At 35.8% G+C, this 19,311-nt stretch overlaps 1 protein-coding gene across 1 annotated transcript in view; it reads left to right on the top strand.

Annotated features, from left to right (window-relative positions):
• RPS6KA3 (ribosomal protein S6 kinase A3) overlaps positions 1-19,311 on the top strand; it is a 74,512-nt gene that overhangs the window by 40,238 nt on the left and 14,963 nt on the right. The window contains exons 7-15 of the mRNA XM_050332560.1: positions 2,351-2,457; positions 5,819-5,856; positions 6,241-6,383; positions 9,515-9,585; positions 14,388-14,476; positions 14,734-14,798; positions 14,896-14,998; positions 15,407-15,531; positions 17,553-17,678. Coding sequence (XP_050188517.1) covers positions 2,351-2,457; positions 5,819-5,856; positions 6,241-6,383; positions 9,515-9,585; positions 14,388-14,476; positions 14,734-14,798; positions 14,896-14,998; positions 15,407-15,531; positions 17,553-17,678 — 867 coding nt within the window. The remainder of the gene's footprint in view (positions 1-2,350; positions 2,458-5,818; positions 5,857-6,240; positions 6,384-9,514; positions 9,586-14,387; positions 14,477-14,733; positions 14,799-14,895; positions 14,999-15,406; positions 15,532-17,552; positions 17,679-19,311) is intronic.

Genomic DNA, 19,311 nt, shown 5'->3' with positions numbered 1-19,311 from the left:
TAAAATTTTAATTTCTTTTTAACCACCTGTGTTTTCCATTTGGTTGGGTTTTTTGCACAAAGCAGTTACTTCGTGAAAAGGGAATTTTACATTATTTCTGAAAAAAAGGCTTAGACAAGTAGCCTTTCTGTGTGCTGCTTATATACCTGGTAAAGTTTTCTTCTCGTATTGCTTACATGTTTAAATATAAAACTCAGAAAGCGTATGGTTTTATATAAAGTAACTGTATTCAAAATAACTGATTTATGTCGGGTTTAATGTCCAGAATTCAGTGTCAAATAAGATCTTTTTAAATTTACATATGAATGCAAAATCACATTGTTTATAGATACTAAAAAAGCAAGAATTGCATTCCACTTGTTAACTTTTGGAAAATTACTGGAATGTTTTCCTTTTGTCATGATGGTGATATCTCTGTGTAGATGTGGGAAACAATAACCTTGAAGAGTTTCATTTCCTCAGATTTATTTGATACTAATTCCTAAGAAATGTTAACATTTAATATATCAGATTTTAAAAAGTTTTTTTGGCCATCAGTCATATGCAAAAACTTGAAACAATATAGGTTGATAGAGATATAAATATATCCAATACATATCTGATAACCTGGATTTGTAATTGTATCTACTTTCCATTTTCCCTTGCTACAAGAGTATCTGGGACAATTGGGTGATCACTGCAAAGCTACCTGGTTATTAAGAGCAGAGTAGAATGCAATGCATTTTGTGTATAGAGATATCTTCATTTCTGTGCTGACCACATAAATTATTACATATATTTTGGGGAAACCATCTGTTTCACGTTGTTTCTTGTAGTTTGTTTTGCCACAGATAAATAAAAAGTTAAAAAACTGAGATACTTTTCTCTTAAAATCCATAGTTCATTCTTGATTCCCAAGAAAAAAATGTATACTGATTTCTTGCTGATGACTTTTCCATCTTGAGCCACTGAAATTTTATAAAACTTAATATGGTTAGATAAGAAATATTTAACATAGGTACCTGAATCTAAGAGTGTTCATAAGTGATGAGTGAAGTGGGTATGCTGGAGGCAATTGATGTTGTCCTCATATCAATTTGTGTGATTTAAAAATAGATCAGATGAACTAAAAGATGCTTTTTCCCTATTGACTACAAAGGGAAAAGTGATTAATTCGAAGCTGGAGGTGTACACTGCAGATGTTGGAGGTTAGGAGAGAATTCTGTGCAATGTTTTTAAAGAATGTAGTGTGGGTGTATTATCCTCTTGAGATCTTATTATTTGAGCTTTTAAACATTTCTTATAGAAATTTCCCTTCTTGAATGTGCCTGTACTAAATATTGCCTCTTTTGTAGAAGTAATATCAGCAACAACCTTTTGTACCAGCTTTAGTATCACTTTTTTTCTTCAGACTGCCAGGGGGAAAATATAATATATTGTCCATTCTTAACTCTTGTTTAGAATAATTTTCATCTTTGCTGCCTATTGCCATTCTTTTTTCTAGGTCCATATGCTTTATCTAAAGATATTAGTCTTTAATTCTAAAAACAAAACAAACAAAATAACTGAGCAGTAACTGAAATAGAATCAAATCATGCAGGGTCTTTTTTTATTTTTATCTTTTTCATACAGTCTCAGAAAAGTTGAATTTTAATGTTTCCTCTCAGGAGTCACAACAGTTGATACAATTAGGACGACATGTTTGTTTCAATGAATGTAAACAGGGATTAGTTTATCTTCCTAACCAAAAAAGTGGGATTGCTACCTGGATCTTACCTGTGCTCTTAGGTAGACTATTTCCTTAGGTTACACTTTGACCTGCCTTTTCTGCAGTTACATCTCGAGGTTGCATCTTGGGGTTTTTACCATCAATGTAACTTCTTTCTAAAAGTACTTAGTCGTTTCAAAACCAACATCCGTAAACTTTTCTTGTCTTTCTGACTTTGTCGGCGAAAATCAGGTATTTGGATTTCTGTGGTCCATTTGTTGTCTAGAAATGAAATGGTCACATCCAGCAAAGAGGTAGTCACATTCTTTAAGTGCTTGCAAAATCTTTCAGTTCTACTACAATGTCTGTCTGTTTTCTGGAACAATCAGAAACTCCTAACCTCCCATTTTGCAGAAAGAATAATATATTGGCTTCAAAATTATTTTTCAACTATGTCCAAGTATTTAAAGTATGAGATAGTATGGGTTATAAAATCCTAGTTTTTGTGTCACCAATATATTCATTTCTAGTGTTCTGTATAGAAATGCGAATATAAGTATTATGAAGAACCATTCTGAAAAACTACTGTTGTTGTTGTTTAGTGTTAGTGCTGGTGTAAGCTTTACAGATTCATATGTAAAATACATTGTGTTGCTTTTTCAGGTGATGTTCACAGAAGACGATGTTAAATTTTACTTGGCAGAATTAGCACTTGCTTTAGACCATCTACATAGTCTTGGAATAATATACCGGGACCTAAAACCAGAAAAGTAAGGCTCCTCTGTGAAAAATGCAGTGTATTGATTTCATTTCTATAGCACTTCTGCCTATGCACTTTTTCTCAGCTGTTAAGCTTAAGTAATTTACTATATAAATTGAACAGAGGGAGGTGGGGGAGGTTTGTGGGCTGTTCTCATTTTAAAAGTTGGATTTCACCTGTCTCAAAGGGCAAAAAGGCTCTTAGCTCAGGGCTCCTTGAGAGAGCTTTAAACTGTGTTTGAAGGAGGATGGGAACAAAGCCAGAGATAAGATTGGAGGTGGCACATCATACTTTGAGGGACAGTGTGCTCCCAAGGTCCTTCCATCTGCCTTATCAGTGGAGGTAGAGGATGGGGGTCCATGCAGCAGCAAGGATGCAAGAATTATTGATATGATAGATATATATTATGAAAGTCAAGTCCTGCTTGACCAGCTTGATCTCCTGTGACAAAGTGACCTGCTTAGTGGATGTGAGGGAAAGGCTGTGAATGTTGTCTACCTAAACTTCAGTAAAGCCTTGGACATCATTTCCCACAGCACTCTGCTGGAGAAACTGACTTCCTGTGGTGTGGATGGGTGCCCTCTTCACTGGGTATAAAACTGGCTGGGCCCAGAGAGCGGTGGGGATTGGAGTTACATCTGTCTCGTGGCCAGTCACAGGTGCTGTTCCCCAGGGCTCAGTGTTGGTTGGCGACCAGTCCTGTTTAACATCTTCCTTGATGAGCTGGACAAGGGTCAGTTGAGTGCACCCTAAGCACATTCACAGACAATACCAAGTTGGGTGGGAGTGTTGATCTGCTGAAGGGTAGGAAGGCTCTCCAGAGGGATCTGGACAGGCTGGATGGATGGGTCAGGGCCAGTTGTATGAGCTTCAGTGAGGCCAAGTGCCAGGTCCTGCACTTGTGTCACAACAACCCCATGCGATGCTCCAGGCTTGAGGAAGAGTGTCTGGAAAGCTGCCTGGTGGAAAAGGATCCTGGGAATGCTGTTTGACAGCTGACTGAACGTGCGGTGACAGTGTGCCCAGGTGGCCAAGAAGGCCAATGGCATCCTGGCTTGTATCAGAAATAGTGTGGCCAGCAGGACCAGGGCAGTGATTGTCCCTCTGTACTTGGCACTGGTGAGGCCACACCTCAAATTCTTTGTCTAGTTCTGGGCTCCTCGCTACAAGAAAGATGTTGTAGTGTTGGAGCATGTCCAGAGAAGGGTAATGGAGCTGGGGAAGGGTCTGGAGCACAAGTCTTACAAGGAGTGACTGAGGGAACTGGGGTTGTTTAGCCTGGAGAAAAGGAGGGTCTTTACAACTACCTGAAAGGAGGTTGTAGTGGGGGTTGGCCTCTTCTCCCAGATAAGAGATGACAAGACTAGGGGAAGTGTTGCACCAGAGGAGGTTTAGACTAGGTATTAGGAAAGATTTCTTCGTTGAAAGGGTTGTCAAGCAGCGGGACAGGCTGCCTGGGGAAGTGCTTGAGTTACCATCCTTTGAAGTATTCAAGAAATGTGTGCATGTGGTGCTTGAGGACGTGGTTTAATGTTGAACATGTTGATGCTGGGTTGATGGTTGGACTTGATCCTAAAGGTCTTTTCCAACCTTAACTATTCTGTGGTTCTAAGAGCATCTTGCTTCAGAGTGATACGGCAAATGTTATAGTCCAAGTTACTTTAAATAAAGCATATACTGAAATATTCCTGCTTTTCATTTTCCAGGTGTTTTAATGCATGCAAAGGAGAAGAGGTCTTCTTGGCCTTTTGTCTTCATTATTGTAGGATTTCTGAATTAAACTTGGAACAAATGCATGATACAAAGTTGAACTTGAATGTTGTTATCTTTGCATTTGAAGCCTGACAGTAAACATGTTTTTTTTCCAATGCTGATTTTTAAAATGCACTGCAAATAAGAGCAGGGTGGAGTTTAAAGTAAAATATGAAAATAGTAAGTCATAGGCTTTATTTAGTGTATTGGCAATCACATAATTACACTGAAAACTTAAAATAAGCTTGAAAGTACAATTCCAGTATGGTGGTGTGTCTTGATATAGCCATCCATGCTTCATTCAAGTGACTGAATACTGTCTCCTGGTTATGCCTTTCCTCCCATAATTTTTTTTTGAGTTCTAGAAGATGTAAAGGAGAAAATTATGAAAATGGTTAGCCCTGACTGACAAGAATGGAAAGATTCCTGCTCAAATCAGGAAATTAGAGAGTTTTGGCATGGTATTACACTTACCAATGAACAGGGAATGAATTTATGTTTAAACTTTGGGAGTGTTCCCTTAAGTAATTCTTAAGTGAGGAAAAATAAGCTTAACGTGTGGAAAATGATCTTCAGAAAGCAAAGTGAGAGAACTTCAGTTATTTTGCTAACATTAACTTCCAAGAGGAAAAGGATGAAATAGTAATTGACAGAAAACTAGCTACTGCCTCAGACACAGCGTGGTTTTTTGTTGTTTTTGTTTTGTTTTTTAAATACTGTCTGTCTATACCTAACCTTAGGTTTACGCCTTGGATGCATATAATTTAAAAAAAAAAGTCAGAATATTGAAATTACTTGTAAATTATGGATAAGGGAGTAACAAGAGTAATTCTTACAGACTGTGTCTATATTGTGGGGCTATTTCCCACCAGGGAAACTGCAAAGAGGAAGAGGAAAGGGATGGGGAAATGGACAAGTAAGTGCCTGGGTCATGTCTCATCCCCAGGATGAAGCGCAACTCCTCACAGGAGAAGCTGGAGAAACGAAGTTTGCTGTGTAGAGGGTGTTAAAAAAATCCAGTTCTTGAACACTTGGCATGCTTGGAAATGTGATTGTATTCAGTGGTGGTGAAGGATAGTTGGCATCTTGAAGTGTGGCCGTTCTTGTGGTTTAAGTGAAAACATGGAAGCACAAGGCCTGCTCCAGCTATAGGGTCTGTGGGTCCTGTCCTTTGGTACAACATGAAAATATTTATTACTTGATGTTATTTGAAGTGGTCGACACCCTCTGAAATGGTAATAATAAATTAAGACCTGTTTTGTAGGCATATGAAAACATATCTGGTATAAAAGAGACAGAACTATACCTCTATTTTTAACAAATGTGAAAAAGCTGCATGTGAAAGTTCAAGATAAATGTTACTACATACTGAATTTAACCTAATGGTTAAACAAAACTTTGATAAGCTGACTGTTTCGTAATCCTGAGAAAGAAAGAATTTAGGAAAAAGAAAAAGTGTAGTTTGAAAGTGTCTTCTAATAACTCATTTTCATGCATGTTCAGTTCTGCTTGTCTTTGTGTATACTGTTCTGTTTATTCCTAAATGTCATCACTACATTATCCAAAACAACAGTTAAAAGATATTTTAATTAAGTTTTATATTATTTTTTTGTTTTTAGCATCCTGCTGGATGAGGAAGGACATATCAAATTGACAGGTGAATAAAGGGAAATTGCAATACCTGGATCTTTTCTGTTTGTAATAAAATCTTGACTTTTTTCTTTTGGTAAACCAATATGGTAAAGTAAATAAAAATAAGTAAATAAGTAATTTTAACTGATAGGTAATTTAGCTGTGGAGAAAATAGTGTAATTGAAATAAATGAAATACATAAATATTTCAATAAGATATCTGCTTTACAAGTATATCTGATATTACAGACCTATGATAATGTGGGGAGGGGAGGAGAATTCTGTAATTCCCATATTAGACAAATGGTAGAAGCATAACACTTCACATTATGGTAAAAGTATCAACCATGAGTGATTTTTTTTTTTTTTAATATATATTTACAGTTGGAACTATTTTTTTTTCCTTTCAGATTTTGGCTTAAGTAAGGAGTCAATTGATCATGAAAAAAAAGCCTACTCTTTCTGTGGGACAGTGGAATATATGGCACCAGAAGTTGTTAACAGACGAGGCCATACACAGAGTGCAGACTGGTGGTCTTTTGGTGTTTTAATGGTAGGTTTCTGGTAAATGTAAATAATAACAAAACTGTGCTTTGCAAGGTTTGGTGAAACAAATAAAACACTAACCTTTAAGGTGAGCTTTATATGAATTCTACAAAGGAAGTCTAGATTAAATGAAATTAATAATGCCACAAAGTTTGGATCAAGAACATGGACTAGGTTTCATATCCACACCAACAATATGCCATATTTTTATCATCATTTAATTGAAATACTTTGCATTTATATATGTTTATATATTTGCATCTATAGTAGTTTGAATGTATGGAGATCAAGAGGAATACTGAAGTATACAGAAAAAATACTGTCTATTCCAAAGCCGGGAAAAAATTTAGATGCAAGTTTTAAATTTGAATTTACTTTCAAGAGGAAAAAGAAGATCAGTACCTTTCTAATTAAAGTCTACAGTGTAATTAAAATTTAGTGAAATAATGACAGCTGTTGTTTTCACACATCACAGTAATCTAAATGACAATGAACTGACCTGGGATATAGTTGCTCAGTTGCTTATGGTGTTTCTGTAAGGGTTAATTACTATGAAGTTGCAGGTTTGGGGAAAATAATATACATATGGAATATAAATTTGGAAAAGAATAATTAATAAATCATGTGTACTGTTTAAGGAATGTTGAAAGGCTTTTAATATTTAAAATCTGTGTGAATTTAACCTGACGTAGAGGTTAAATAATTGCATTTTTAAAGAAGATGTTTTTGTTTCTTACTGCTTCTGCTACACAACTGTAACAGTGCAACTAATGTGTGTGCTTTATAGTACAAGAAGGACTCTTGTGTCTGAAAATAGGTCATCCTATCACTTTTTAATCATTTAGAATGCTGTTGTGATCTGAAAACTGACTATGTAAAAGTAACACCTGATAACTAAACTCTCTCCAGACAAGCACACACAGTCCTCATAACTGCACACGTCAGTAAGAACACAGTCAATTAAAAGACAATTACAATGTAGTTGCAGAATATTTGTTGTTGATAATACTAACATAATTAAACTTCAGCTTTACTTTATAAAGCTGGAAAACATGATTTTGTGTTTATGCACAGTAAGTGCATATGGTAAAATTACAAACAGCTGAAAGATGTTAGATGTGACTGGTGTAGCTTTCACAGTCTAAGTGCACTGCATGTTAAGCACTTTGGCTTCTACTTTGAATACAAAAATACGACCTTAAAAAACCAAATTCTCTGAATTAGTATATGGAATAGAGTGCAGTTTTCTCTAAGACATATTTTTGTTGCTTGCATTTCCAGTTGGTAATTTGCATAGACAATCTGTATGTATCCAGTTTTAAATCATTCTTAATTACTTTCTGTGTTGATCAAGACTTGAAGTAATGGTTGGTGTGGTGTAAGAACACAGTATCTAGACTGAGCAGAAATTATAGTATAGAAAGGGAGGCTCTAAAGATAGCTCAGCAAACCATTTGGCCTCTTTTCTTGTGCTGCTAGAAATGAAGTAAACCATTGTTGAGAAATGTATTGCAATTTGTCCTTTAAAATGGTGACAGTTTTAAGGGATGCCATACATCCAAAAGCTTTCATTTAAAACTTCATTTCAGAAGCATTGAGATACTGTCCTGCTGAAATAAAACATTATAACTAGGGAAAGTCAATATTGGCTTTTTTTTTTAAAGTACTATTGGCATATAATATTGGAATATAGTATTTGAGAGGGGCAACAAAGAATACATATTTTGAGCTGTCAATACAAATGTGTATGCTTGTGACAAATTAGGAGCTTGCCAAAGAACTTTGTATTTCAAAACATACAGCACTACAAATTTACCTCTTAAAAAGTAGTTTTCTTTCAAGTGCAACTTGTGAAGAACCAAACACAAACAAAAAACTTTTTTTTTATTCCTTATACCTCTCACATCTTCCTGACAATTGCCTTAACTGGTAAGGTGTTAAAGGTAAAAGTAGGGGGTTTGTTATGTTGGCATTATTATTAAATTTAAAATTTTTAAATATATCTTGAAAAACTGTTATTTAGAGTATAAAATACCTAGTAGTAGTGAAGAGTTAGCAGTAAGAAGTTTAAAATTTATTTTAATAAAATGGTGTTGTGAATAATACTGTTAGTGCAACTTCACACTCCTATTGTAGATCTAAGAATACTACAGTCACACATTATTATTTCAAGTTATCCATGTACATTTTTAATGTTTAGAAGGCTGAATGTCTGGGTCGTACCAGAAAACAGAGGAATAGGATACCTTGTGTTCAGTATGACTTAAGTTTGCATAAGCTGTTCAGAGAGCTCCTTTATAGTTATTTTAATTTTTATGTCTTTAACTGAAATTTCATTGAACTAAGTTATTTTGCAATTCTTAAACCAAAAAATATTGTGATTTCTGCCTAAGAGTCTGGCTACCATGACTGCTGCCAGACTGCCTTCACTACCTCACTTAGACCTGGTAGCCCTGCATTGTACTGCAGCCCAACAGAAGTGCCTTTATATTTATCTATTTTTACTCAGTCACTTTCAGAACAAATCAGTATTTTAACAGTGTCTGTTGCTTATTACGAGGCACTGTAGGATGTGCATGTACATACTGTGTAGCTCTTGCGTGTTCCTTCAGGCTTTATTTCCACTGTATGCACATAGTAACCACTTCTCATCATGCATGTCTTTGTCAATCAACTAACCTTTCCCCCTTTTCAACAAAGGCTATGTACATGCCAATTTTTAAAATTTTGACCTTTTTAAAAATCTCTGCATGAGGAGAAATCATCACTAACTTTTGAAAGGGGAATCTTTTTCCCTACCTGCCCCCTACTTTGTTGAAAACTAAAAATACAGCTGTGTAGATCAAGTCTTCCAAGAATAAACTTTTTAGGCAGAATTGAAACACAGAAAGTTACAGTCTAAATTGTTCAGGCAAAAGTATGTAAAGCAAGGTGTCAATATAGGAAAATATTTTGCAGCTTTAAAAAAGGCAAAGGCTGCTCAATGTTTGTAGCAATTTAAACTGTACAATGAAGTTGTTTTGCACAGACTTGATTGTTAACATGCATGAATTTTGGAAGGTTAAGATGCTAAGTAGTTTTGTCAAAAATTAGTTTTTGTCCAGGTAATGTAATTGATGAAAGTTTTACTCTATACAGTTTGAAATGCTCACTGGTACTCTACCTTTCCAAGGGAAAGACAGAAAAGAAACCATGACTATGATTCTCAAGTGAGTACACTCTTATTTATATATCTCATCAGGTATTCTACAGGGATGCCCTCCGGGCTGCAATATCTAATTTCTACTCTTCCCTCATTTTCAAAGGTACTGGTAAATCCTCACTCCCTATTCCATATTATTAATTCCCTTTGCCGCCTATCTAATTTGCTTTTCTATTCCTCCCCCATACCAGGTACAAAGAATTTCATAGCAGCTCTTTAATCTGTAATAATAACTTCAACCATATGATCTTTCCCATCTTATTTCATAATATATTTTTAACTTTCTTATCCTTTTTGATAACCTGTCCTTTTTTCCCTTGGTGGTTTTTTTTTTCCTTTGTTTTAGGTTTTTGGGGCTTTTTGAGAAAGTATTTTCTCTTCTTCTTTATCTTACCAGCTCCTCACCCTACTTCCTTATATTAATGGTGCTACCAACAACTTGCTTCCCCAATACTTCCTCTATTTGATAAAGTGCATCCTCCCTTCTGTACTCTCCTGTAACTTGCCCAAGCTCCAATTTTCCCCGTGGCTATTTTCAGTATAGATTTTGCATTAGCTATATTGTAGAAATTGCTTTCCTTCATGCAGTTAATGTTCTTGTTTTTGCTAATGAAGGCCTGCTTTTTCTTCCCTGCTGACTCCCCACATATCCTCTAAACTAATACAACCTATGGCATAACTGCCCCACTTTTGGGACTGTAGCCAAACACTGTGCAAACAAGTCTATTTCCTCATATCATAGGTTCACTTCTCTGTTTCCATCCACTTTAACTAATACCATTTTTTTTCCATGAAAGCTCATAAGACTATTTTAGTTTTCTCATTTTTTTGCTTTATTGATTATCATTGTTCTTAGTCCTGTTACCACTTGTCTACCCATATATCGAAGTTGACACTTCTTCTACACCAACAACCTGTTTTGAAAAGTAAATATATGAAATTCTTTCATATTTTTTCTAAGTAATTAGAATGTGAAAACCGCTAGACAACAAACTCATTCTTTTCCTTGCTTTTGCTTTCCTAATGCATAAGTTATGTTTTTCTTTGCCCTTGTGTTTCTTCCTCATCTTATTTGCAAATATATTTAGTGATGCTACTTTCTTCTGCTGGCTCAGCACCATGCCAGTTCAAAGCTTCGTGCTGTGGTTATTCAATGTCTTTAACTAAAAGGTTCTATCTATTCACAGCAATTCTCTCCACCTCCTATTTACAAGAAGCTAGTCTGAGATAATTCTACTGCACTCTCACTTGTTTCAGGAGCCATGCATTTTTTTCTATCCATGTCTCATGAGTCACATCTTTCTCTTCTTCCTTTTGCTTGCATGTGACTCCACTCTGTTTCTCAGCAGTCTTTTCACTGTTGCTATAAATATCTTCTGTATTCAGCTGCCATGTCGAATATTCTCGTTGCATCTCCCCAGTTAATTGATATTCATAGTCTTTGATAGCCCAGGGAGTGGTGGTGAATGGAAATACACTGAGCTGGTGGCCGGTCACAGGTGATGTTCCCCAGCACTGGGTATTGGGGCCAGTCCTGTTTAACATCTTTAGCAACAATCTGGACAAGGGAATTAAGGGCACCTCAGCCAGTTTACAGGTGACCCCAAGTTGGGTGAGAGGAAGTGGGGATCTACTGGAGAGTAGGAAGGCTCTACAGAGGGATCTGGACAGGCTGGATCAGTGGGCCAAGGGCAATTATATGAGGCCAAGTGCCGGGTCCTGCACTTGGGTCACAACAACCCCACGCAACACTCCAGTCTTAGGGAAGAGTGGCTGGAAAGCTGTGAAGAGGAGAAGGATCCTGGGGTTGTTGGTCAACAGTGGCTGAACATGAGCCAGCAGTGTGCCCAGGTGGCCAAGAAGGCCAATGACATCCTGGCTTGTATCAGAAATCAGGTGACCATCAGGACCAGGGCAGAGACCGTCCCCCTGTACTTGGCACTGGTGAGGCCCCACCTCAACTCCTGTGTTCAGTTTTGGGCTCCTCAGTACAATAAATACATTAAAGTATCAGAGCAAGTCCAGAGGAGGGCAGTGGAGCTGCTGAAGGGTCTGGAGCACAAGGGAACTGGGGTTGTTTAGCCTGGAGGAAAGGAGGCTTGGGGGAGACTTTATAACTCTCTACAACTACCTAAAAGGAGTTTGTAGCAGGGTGGGGGTTGGTCCCTTTTCCCAAATAAGAAGTGACAGGACAAGAGGAAATGGCCTCAAGTGCACGAGGAGGTTTAGACTGGATATTAAGAAAAGTTTCTTCACAGAAAGGGTTGTCAGGCATTGAGACAGGCTGCCCAGGGAAGTGGTGCAGTCACTATCCCCTGCAGGTTTTTAAAAAGATGTAGTTGTGGCACTTAGGGACATGATTTTGTAGTAGACTTGGCAGTGCTGGGCTAATGCTTGGACCTGATGATATTAAAGGTCTTTTCCAACCTAAACCATCATAGGAGTCCATGATTATGTAATCACTTTCAGATTTCCTTTGAGCATGAATCTCTTAATTCCCTTGCCAACTTTATTTTTTCACCTTCTAGTCTTTGTAATTGTTATTAGTTTCAAGTAGCTGCACAGAAAGTGTACAGTGGGTTTTATGATGTTAAGATATTTTACCCTCTTTAATGTTTTGTATGCTTATGAATAGTACATACATAAATTATTTTGCTGTTGGTAATATAAACAGCTGAAAAACAGAAGATATTTTAAAGTGTTTTCTGATAAGCTCACACTTGTTTTTTCTGGCTATATGTTCTCTTTTTATTTTCTGCATACTGGTATATTTTTCCTTAAATTTTTTGTAAAACTTTAAAATGTGTGCATATGAGCTGATATTTTCATAGTGTATCATTTAAGATATATTACTTTTCTTACCTTCTGTTCCTAAAAATCCACAGAAAATGCGTTCTTCTTACAATACATGGGTTTTTGCGTTCTTTATTTCTCTCAACATTATCAAGACAAGTTTTTGTTTATCCTTGTGTGTTTTACCTAAAACTGAGAAACTCTGTAGTTTGAAGAAATCATAGGTTGCAGCAATAAAGTTCAATTTTTAAAACATATTTTCTCTTTATTGAAGAGGTATGCCTTCATATAAAACTTTCCTGTTGTCCATCAGGAATGTCAGAAAAAAATTGCTGTCACTCATGTAGTTGCATGCCATAGGAACTCTGAGGACCTGGTGATTGCCTTTTCTTCTGCTGTGTCACATGTCCAGTACGGGGTTTTGTGAAAGGTGCCCCTTCATGATGGAGAAGGAGCAGTGAGAGTCATGATCTCTGTAGCTTGCACGAGGGCCTCTAGCTCACTCCACTGTGGACTGCAGTATATACCAGTCCTTTGTTTCTGTTTATTGAGTCACTTCTCCATAAAGATTAATTGCAGTTGGTTTTGGCCTGGTTTTAGATTTTTCTAGGCAGTTGACCTTTCATGCTGAGCCTCCAGGGCTGCATCTTCACGTTGGAGTTGGTTTGGATTACAATAGGACAGAGATTCCCACCCGCCCCAGCACAGTCCTATCATGCTTGTCTGTTCTCAGTCCTTCAGGAACATTGTAAATGTTACCATTGTGCTTTTGCAGACAGTGTGTTCCCTGCTTTCAGTGTAGCTCTGTGATACTTGACTATGAGCAGAAATGACATCACATGAACATGCAGTGGAATCACAAAATATAAAATGCATGAGTAAGAATTCAGCTGCTAATAGTGCCTTCCAATCAGGAAGCATTAGATAGCCCACTGCCCATTCCTCCACTCCACTGGTGGCCTTGATCTGCCTGTAGTATGTTCTTGAAGAGCCCAAAGAAGGCAAAGTTTTTCAGACTTTTCCTCCTCCCTGCTGCCGACTGTTTTAATGCTGAAAGGAATGGAAAATTTTTTATTAATTCTAGTTTTAAAGTAATGAACCAGTGGCAACACATACGCACTTGCTGAAGTGTCACGGAGATGGACATCTACAAATACCTGAAACACAAGGCAGATCATGTCTTCTGACTGAAACACACAAAGCTTGTGCCATGGAATGTTACAGAAAAATGCAAGCTACAGGTTGAATTAGTGATGGAAAGGAGGGAATTATGTCCCTCCTTACTATTGTTACAAGAAAAAGTGAGCGCTAGTAACAGTGAGAGAATGGAGACTCAGTGTTAAGTGGAGAGGAGAAAAATATGGCAAGGATTACAAAACTAAATGACAGAACTGCCAAATTTTAAACTGAAAAATTGAAGACTGGCAAGTTGGAAAAATATTTTAAATAGATTGGCGAGGGGAGTAAAAAGAAAAAAGGAGTGATTTTTTTATGGTTTTTTACCTGCTAATCTTTTAAAATGTCCTACCTTAGTTCAGTTGCTGTCATCTAGCTTAGGTTTCCTGTTGTTTTTCCTGGGTTCTCCTGGTATATATCCTATTGTGGTAGTTTTCTTACTCCTTCTAAACTATCTTTTATATGAACTATCAGAATGGTTTGTTTGGTGTCATTTGGTAGTGACTGGACCTATAAATAAATAAAGCTTATTGCAAAACTTTACGAGTTTGTAAACTGTTATCCTATAGCTATTCTTCTCTATGTGTTTTGCTACCTCTTCCTCTACTTGATTTCCTGAGTCATTACTGAAAATATTATACTATTCAAAAAAAAAACCAAAACAAACCCTAAACATGTTTACATGACTGACAGCACTTTTGCTCTGTGTCTGATGTCTGAAGGCAATTTCTCAGTGATGCTACTTTGTTACAGATTTTTTGAATGACAAAGGAAGGGAGAATGCAGAGTTAATTCTCACCTAAATATATTTGTGTACTATTAATTATTTTTATTCTATAGGGCCAAACTTGGAATGCCCCAGTTCTTGAGTCCTGAAGCACAGAGTCTTCTGCGAATGCTCTTCAAAAGAAACCCAGCAAACAGATTAGGTAAAATGTTTAGCAAAATATTTAAAATTTGATCATAACATTCATAACATCAATGATAAATTTTGTTTCTTGTGTAAAATAGGCTTTAAAGTAAGAATGTAGTTTGCCTGTTTGTTCTTCTAGTGATCAACAAAGTATTATCATTTCTGCTAGTCATACATCTAAAATTAATGCAAAAGAAATAAGAAATAATTTCGCTAACCGTTCCTTTGACCAAGGAGAAAATAGTTCACAGACATTTTTCTTCCTTATAAAAGGAGCAGGTCCAGATGGAGTAGAAGAAATTAAGAGGCATGCATTCTTTTCCAAAATAGATTGGAATGTGAGTATCTAATTAAAAATTAATTCAGTGAATTTCTTGGTTAAGTTTTAGTGGTGTCATATAACTTTTCCATTCACTATGTGTTCCTTCTCTTCAGAAATTATACAGGAGAGAAATTCATCCCCCTTTTAAACCTGCAACTGGCAGACCTGAAGATACATTTTATTTTGACCCTGAGTTTACAGCAAAAACTCCAAAAGGTAAACAGATAAGAATGAGATTATTTACATATTCAAAAAATAGAATTTGAATGGATCAGTTTTGCACTGATCCATTCAGAATTTAATAGAAAGTTCTCTTTACAAATTTAGGGTGTTACCGAAATTTCACTATTCTCCTACAAAAACATAATGCATATATGCTGCTATATGTAAATATTTTAGTAAAGTACTAGTATTTGTATTAGAAAATTATGTGATTATCAATTGTGTTTCTGGATGATATATGTGAAAGAATTCATTAATTATTTGTATTTTCATCCTCAGAAACACTGTCTGGAAATTCCAGTCTCTGTGTAGAATAAAGCTGTAGTTTGCTCCTCAGCATAGACATAATCTCATATCTGTATTTTAAAAACTCTGTTTGTAAGTAGACAATGTGTTTTTCAGATTCACCAGGTATCCCACCCAGTGCTAATGCACATCAGCTTTTTCGGGGATTTAGTTTTGTAGCCATTGCATCGGATGATGAAAGCCAAGCAATGCAGACAGTTGGAGTGCATTCAATCGTCCAGGTGAGTACATCTACTTTAAAAAAAATTGGTAGGTCAGTCAATTTAAAAAAAAAAATCAATGCTGTGTCTTGGTGGAGGGATTGTTTCCTTCCTGACAGGATGAAGTACAATGACAAAGTAATTATCAGCTTTTATACAAGAAAAGTAAAGATCAGATTGTTTTATCTAAACAAAATCTCTGAAGGTGCAGGACCTGTTTAATTACTGACCAACTGCAAGTGTAAATAGGCTTCAATCCTTAAATGAAAACATTTTACCATCTCTACTGAATTAACTCTTTTACTATCAAGCCATAATTATAAGATAGAGGCAATAACAGATGTTTTGACTTTTTTTCCCCCATGCATGAAAATATCAGTTGATTCCTGCAATGCAGTAGTAGGAATCACTGAAATACAATTGAGGATTGTATCTGGATGTTCTGGACTGCTGTGCATCTTGGAATCCATGACCCAGGACATATTCTGTCACTCCCAAACCACTTTAAGTTAATTTGCTATTCTGTGCTATTTTGTGACTGATTTCAGTGTATCAAACAAGTCAGTGTTACAGTATGTGCTCAAGCTTTCACTTCCTTGAAGTACTAGAATGACTCCAGTACAGTCTCCTGTATAATTGTCACTTTTAATAGCCTAATGCATTTGCTATTCTTAAATATTCTGTTACTGCCAATGCTGCTTATTTTTGTTCAGCAGACCTCTGGGAAGGCGCAGTTTTCTGTGGGACAAGAAAGGTGAGCCTCTTGCTAGAATAGGGAGAGGCTTGCCTTGCCTCCTTATGAGGCTGAGGTCATTCCAAAATACACTGGAGAGTTTACAACTAGCAGGGACAAAAGCAGATGCTTGTACAGGAGAGAAAACTGGAAGATCTCTTCAAAAATTGTTTTTCTACCTCTTCTTTCTGCTTTTAATAATTCTAATTACTGAGTCATGAAAACCAACTGGTGATCTAAATTGTATTGAAAATTTCATGATGTATGGGTAGGAAATACAAAGGTGTGGTGAATGATTGGGTTTATTTGTATTTTGCACTGTACAGGTATTTTGAAAATGTCTGAGAAAATAAAAACAAAACCACAATTTATTCAGAACAAGAATAACTCTTGTATTTCCTTAACATTGTCATTGTGTCTAGAATAGTCTCAACATGCTTTTTTCTACACGTTACTGTTTCATGTGTAATAAAAATTTTGAAAATACAAATTTATATCCTTTTTTTATTCTCAAGAAGCTGTCTGATTTGATATACGCATAGGATTATTTCTGGTCCTGATACCTTGCTAAAAGTTTTTTCAAGCTGTTCTGTGCTGCTTCTTTCCCCCATAGTTTTGTGGATCAAATTATTTCTCTTTGTGTGTGGTTTCCTTCTCTTGTAAAAGTCTGTTTCTCTGATGCCTTTCCTCTGTGCCCCTCAACCACTTCCTCACTCCTATTTCCTCTTTTCTGTGCTGCAGGATACCCAGATGGTTTCCTGCAAATGCTTTGCATCCTTTGCACAAACTCCTTACACTAGAACACCATTTCCTTCCCTTACAAGAGTGAACACTTGTCCTTCTTGCAGCTTTTTATTTCTGTTAAAGGATTTTTTGACTGCCATTCCATGCAATTCCATTTAATTATATTCTATTCAGTATGTCTGAATTCTCCAGCTGGCATTCATCTGTCTATTCAGATAATAGAAACAAGTGATACTTTTTTACCATTGTCGTATCACTATTCTATCTTGAAGTCTTCTGGTTTTCTTTGGTTTGGAAATTCTATCTTTAATAAGTCAGTAATCAGAAAAATAATTCTGTCAGTTTCTAAAAAATACAGTGTGCATTATTTACAATATGTCTAATTTACAATTTTTCTCATACTAATTTTAAACAAAAGGTAGTGGCTCTTTAGACCACTTTGGCATTGTACAATCATCAGTTTAAAGTTTGAAGCAAATCAACAGGAATTTAAAAAAACTTATTTCAATAAAAATATCAGTTATATATTAAGAATAATCATCAATTGATAATATTATTTTGGTAGCAGTTGCACAGGAACAGCATTCAGTTTACTGATGGATATGAAGTAAAGGAAGATATTGGAGTTGGGTCTTACTCTATCTGCAAGAGATGTATTCATAAAGCTTCCAACATGGAGTATGCTGTAAAGGTAATGACTGTTATAAATCACATTTTTCAGAACATAAAAATGAAGATAATTTTTAGTATAAAAATATATTATATGCAACTGTGACCTATACTAGTCAACCAAATAGAATATATATTGGGAGATATTTCTATAGTATTTCTATGGCTTTTGTTATCTATATGCTTTTTTGGGTGGTGTAAAGCAACCTTCAGTCTTTGAATCACCAGTATAATTATGGCAACTGATAGGAGCTGCAAGATTGCTTCTAGGAGGAAATGTACTACGAAAAGCTTTCATGACATTTATCATTTTTTTATAAATGTAATTAATTACTTTTATTCAAACATAGTTATATATGGTTTTTTTGCTTCCAAAGAAAATTCATGAATTCTCAAGTGGGTAAGGCATTTGTAACAGTGTTAAGTCTGGTACAACTTCCAGAATAACTTCAGATCTGTCTTTGCTTCCTAGTTTTCAACAAGATTTTTAATGTTGTTATTATGTTATTCTATTGGGCTTTCTTAACACTTCTTTGAAGGCATTAAATTCTTAGTTGAAATCAGTAGATTTCCCAGAACTGCAATTACAAGATTTTTTGTCTTTCTGTATAACACTGTGGGACTGAATGGTTACTATGAAAGCAGAAGTATGGATTAGCAGATATTCTAAGTGGAAAAATAAAAGCAGTCTTTAAATCCTGTACTATGAGAGAGTTCTCTTTTTTAATTGCTGAACAGCTTACTACTTAATTATGTAAAATGTGAAGATGAATTATGTTTTGCTGTACCCTTATATGTAGATTGCCTACTGGGGACCTTCCAGTTTCAATCTGGTAGTTAAATGCTTATCTTTATTCTGGTTCTGACCAGGAACAGATTTGATTTCTGTGCTTTCAATTTGAAGTAATTTTTTTAAATTGGAAGAAAGTACTGGCATAGCTGTTAATTCCCTCAGCTACAACACTTACTCTGAAGATTGCCTCACTTTTTCTATTGCCTCTGTTAAGGCATTTTTTTTCCTCAAGGAATCAAGACAAAAGGAATAAGGTGATCAATATCTGATGTGTTAGGATGGGGCTGGTAGCAGTAAGAGCATAAGATGATGAAGGGTAAGATAGAGATGGAAAATACATTATAGGAAATTCTACAATTCAAGAGAGGAAAAAAACAAAGAATGCTTTCTAAGTAGGGCAAAATAATATTTTTTTTGTTTACAGAGGGAGAACTTCAGAGCCTTATAGCAAGTCTCCAGAGATTCAAATGGACTTTCATAATTAATGCTTTTACTAATTTTTTTTATTCTCTCATGCTTTATCTTTTGCTGCACCAAATATTTGTTTGAGATCAGTTCGTTAACAACATCAAACCAGTATCTCATGTTAATTTAGGAACTTCTTATTTTATTAAATAAAGGGTGACTGAAGACTTATCTACTAAACAACTTTGCATTGTTTATCACAGCCAAAGGGATCAGATCACTTATCTTCCAAAATTCTTTTCAACAGAGATTTTTTTCATTTTTTTACATTTTTTGCTTTGCCTTGCTGTTCCAATTTAACAAACTGGATTTGGGTTATAATCCATGCCATGTACAATAATAAATATTGTTTAACTGTTTATGCCAGTAAGCACCCCAAAGTGTTACACTATATAAT

This window comes from Myiozetetes cayanensis, unplaced genomic scaffold, assembly GCF_022539395.1.
Source record: "Myiozetetes cayanensis isolate MyiCay16 unplaced genomic scaffold, myiCay2020 scf5-8, whole genome shotgun sequence".
In the NCBI taxonomy this organism is placed as follows: Eukaryota; Metazoa; Chordata; class Aves; order Passeriformes; family Tyrannidae; genus Myiozetetes; species Myiozetetes cayanensis.
The sequence above is the reverse complement of the archived record's forward strand: the minus strand, read 5'-3'. Positions and strand labels throughout refer to the sequence as shown.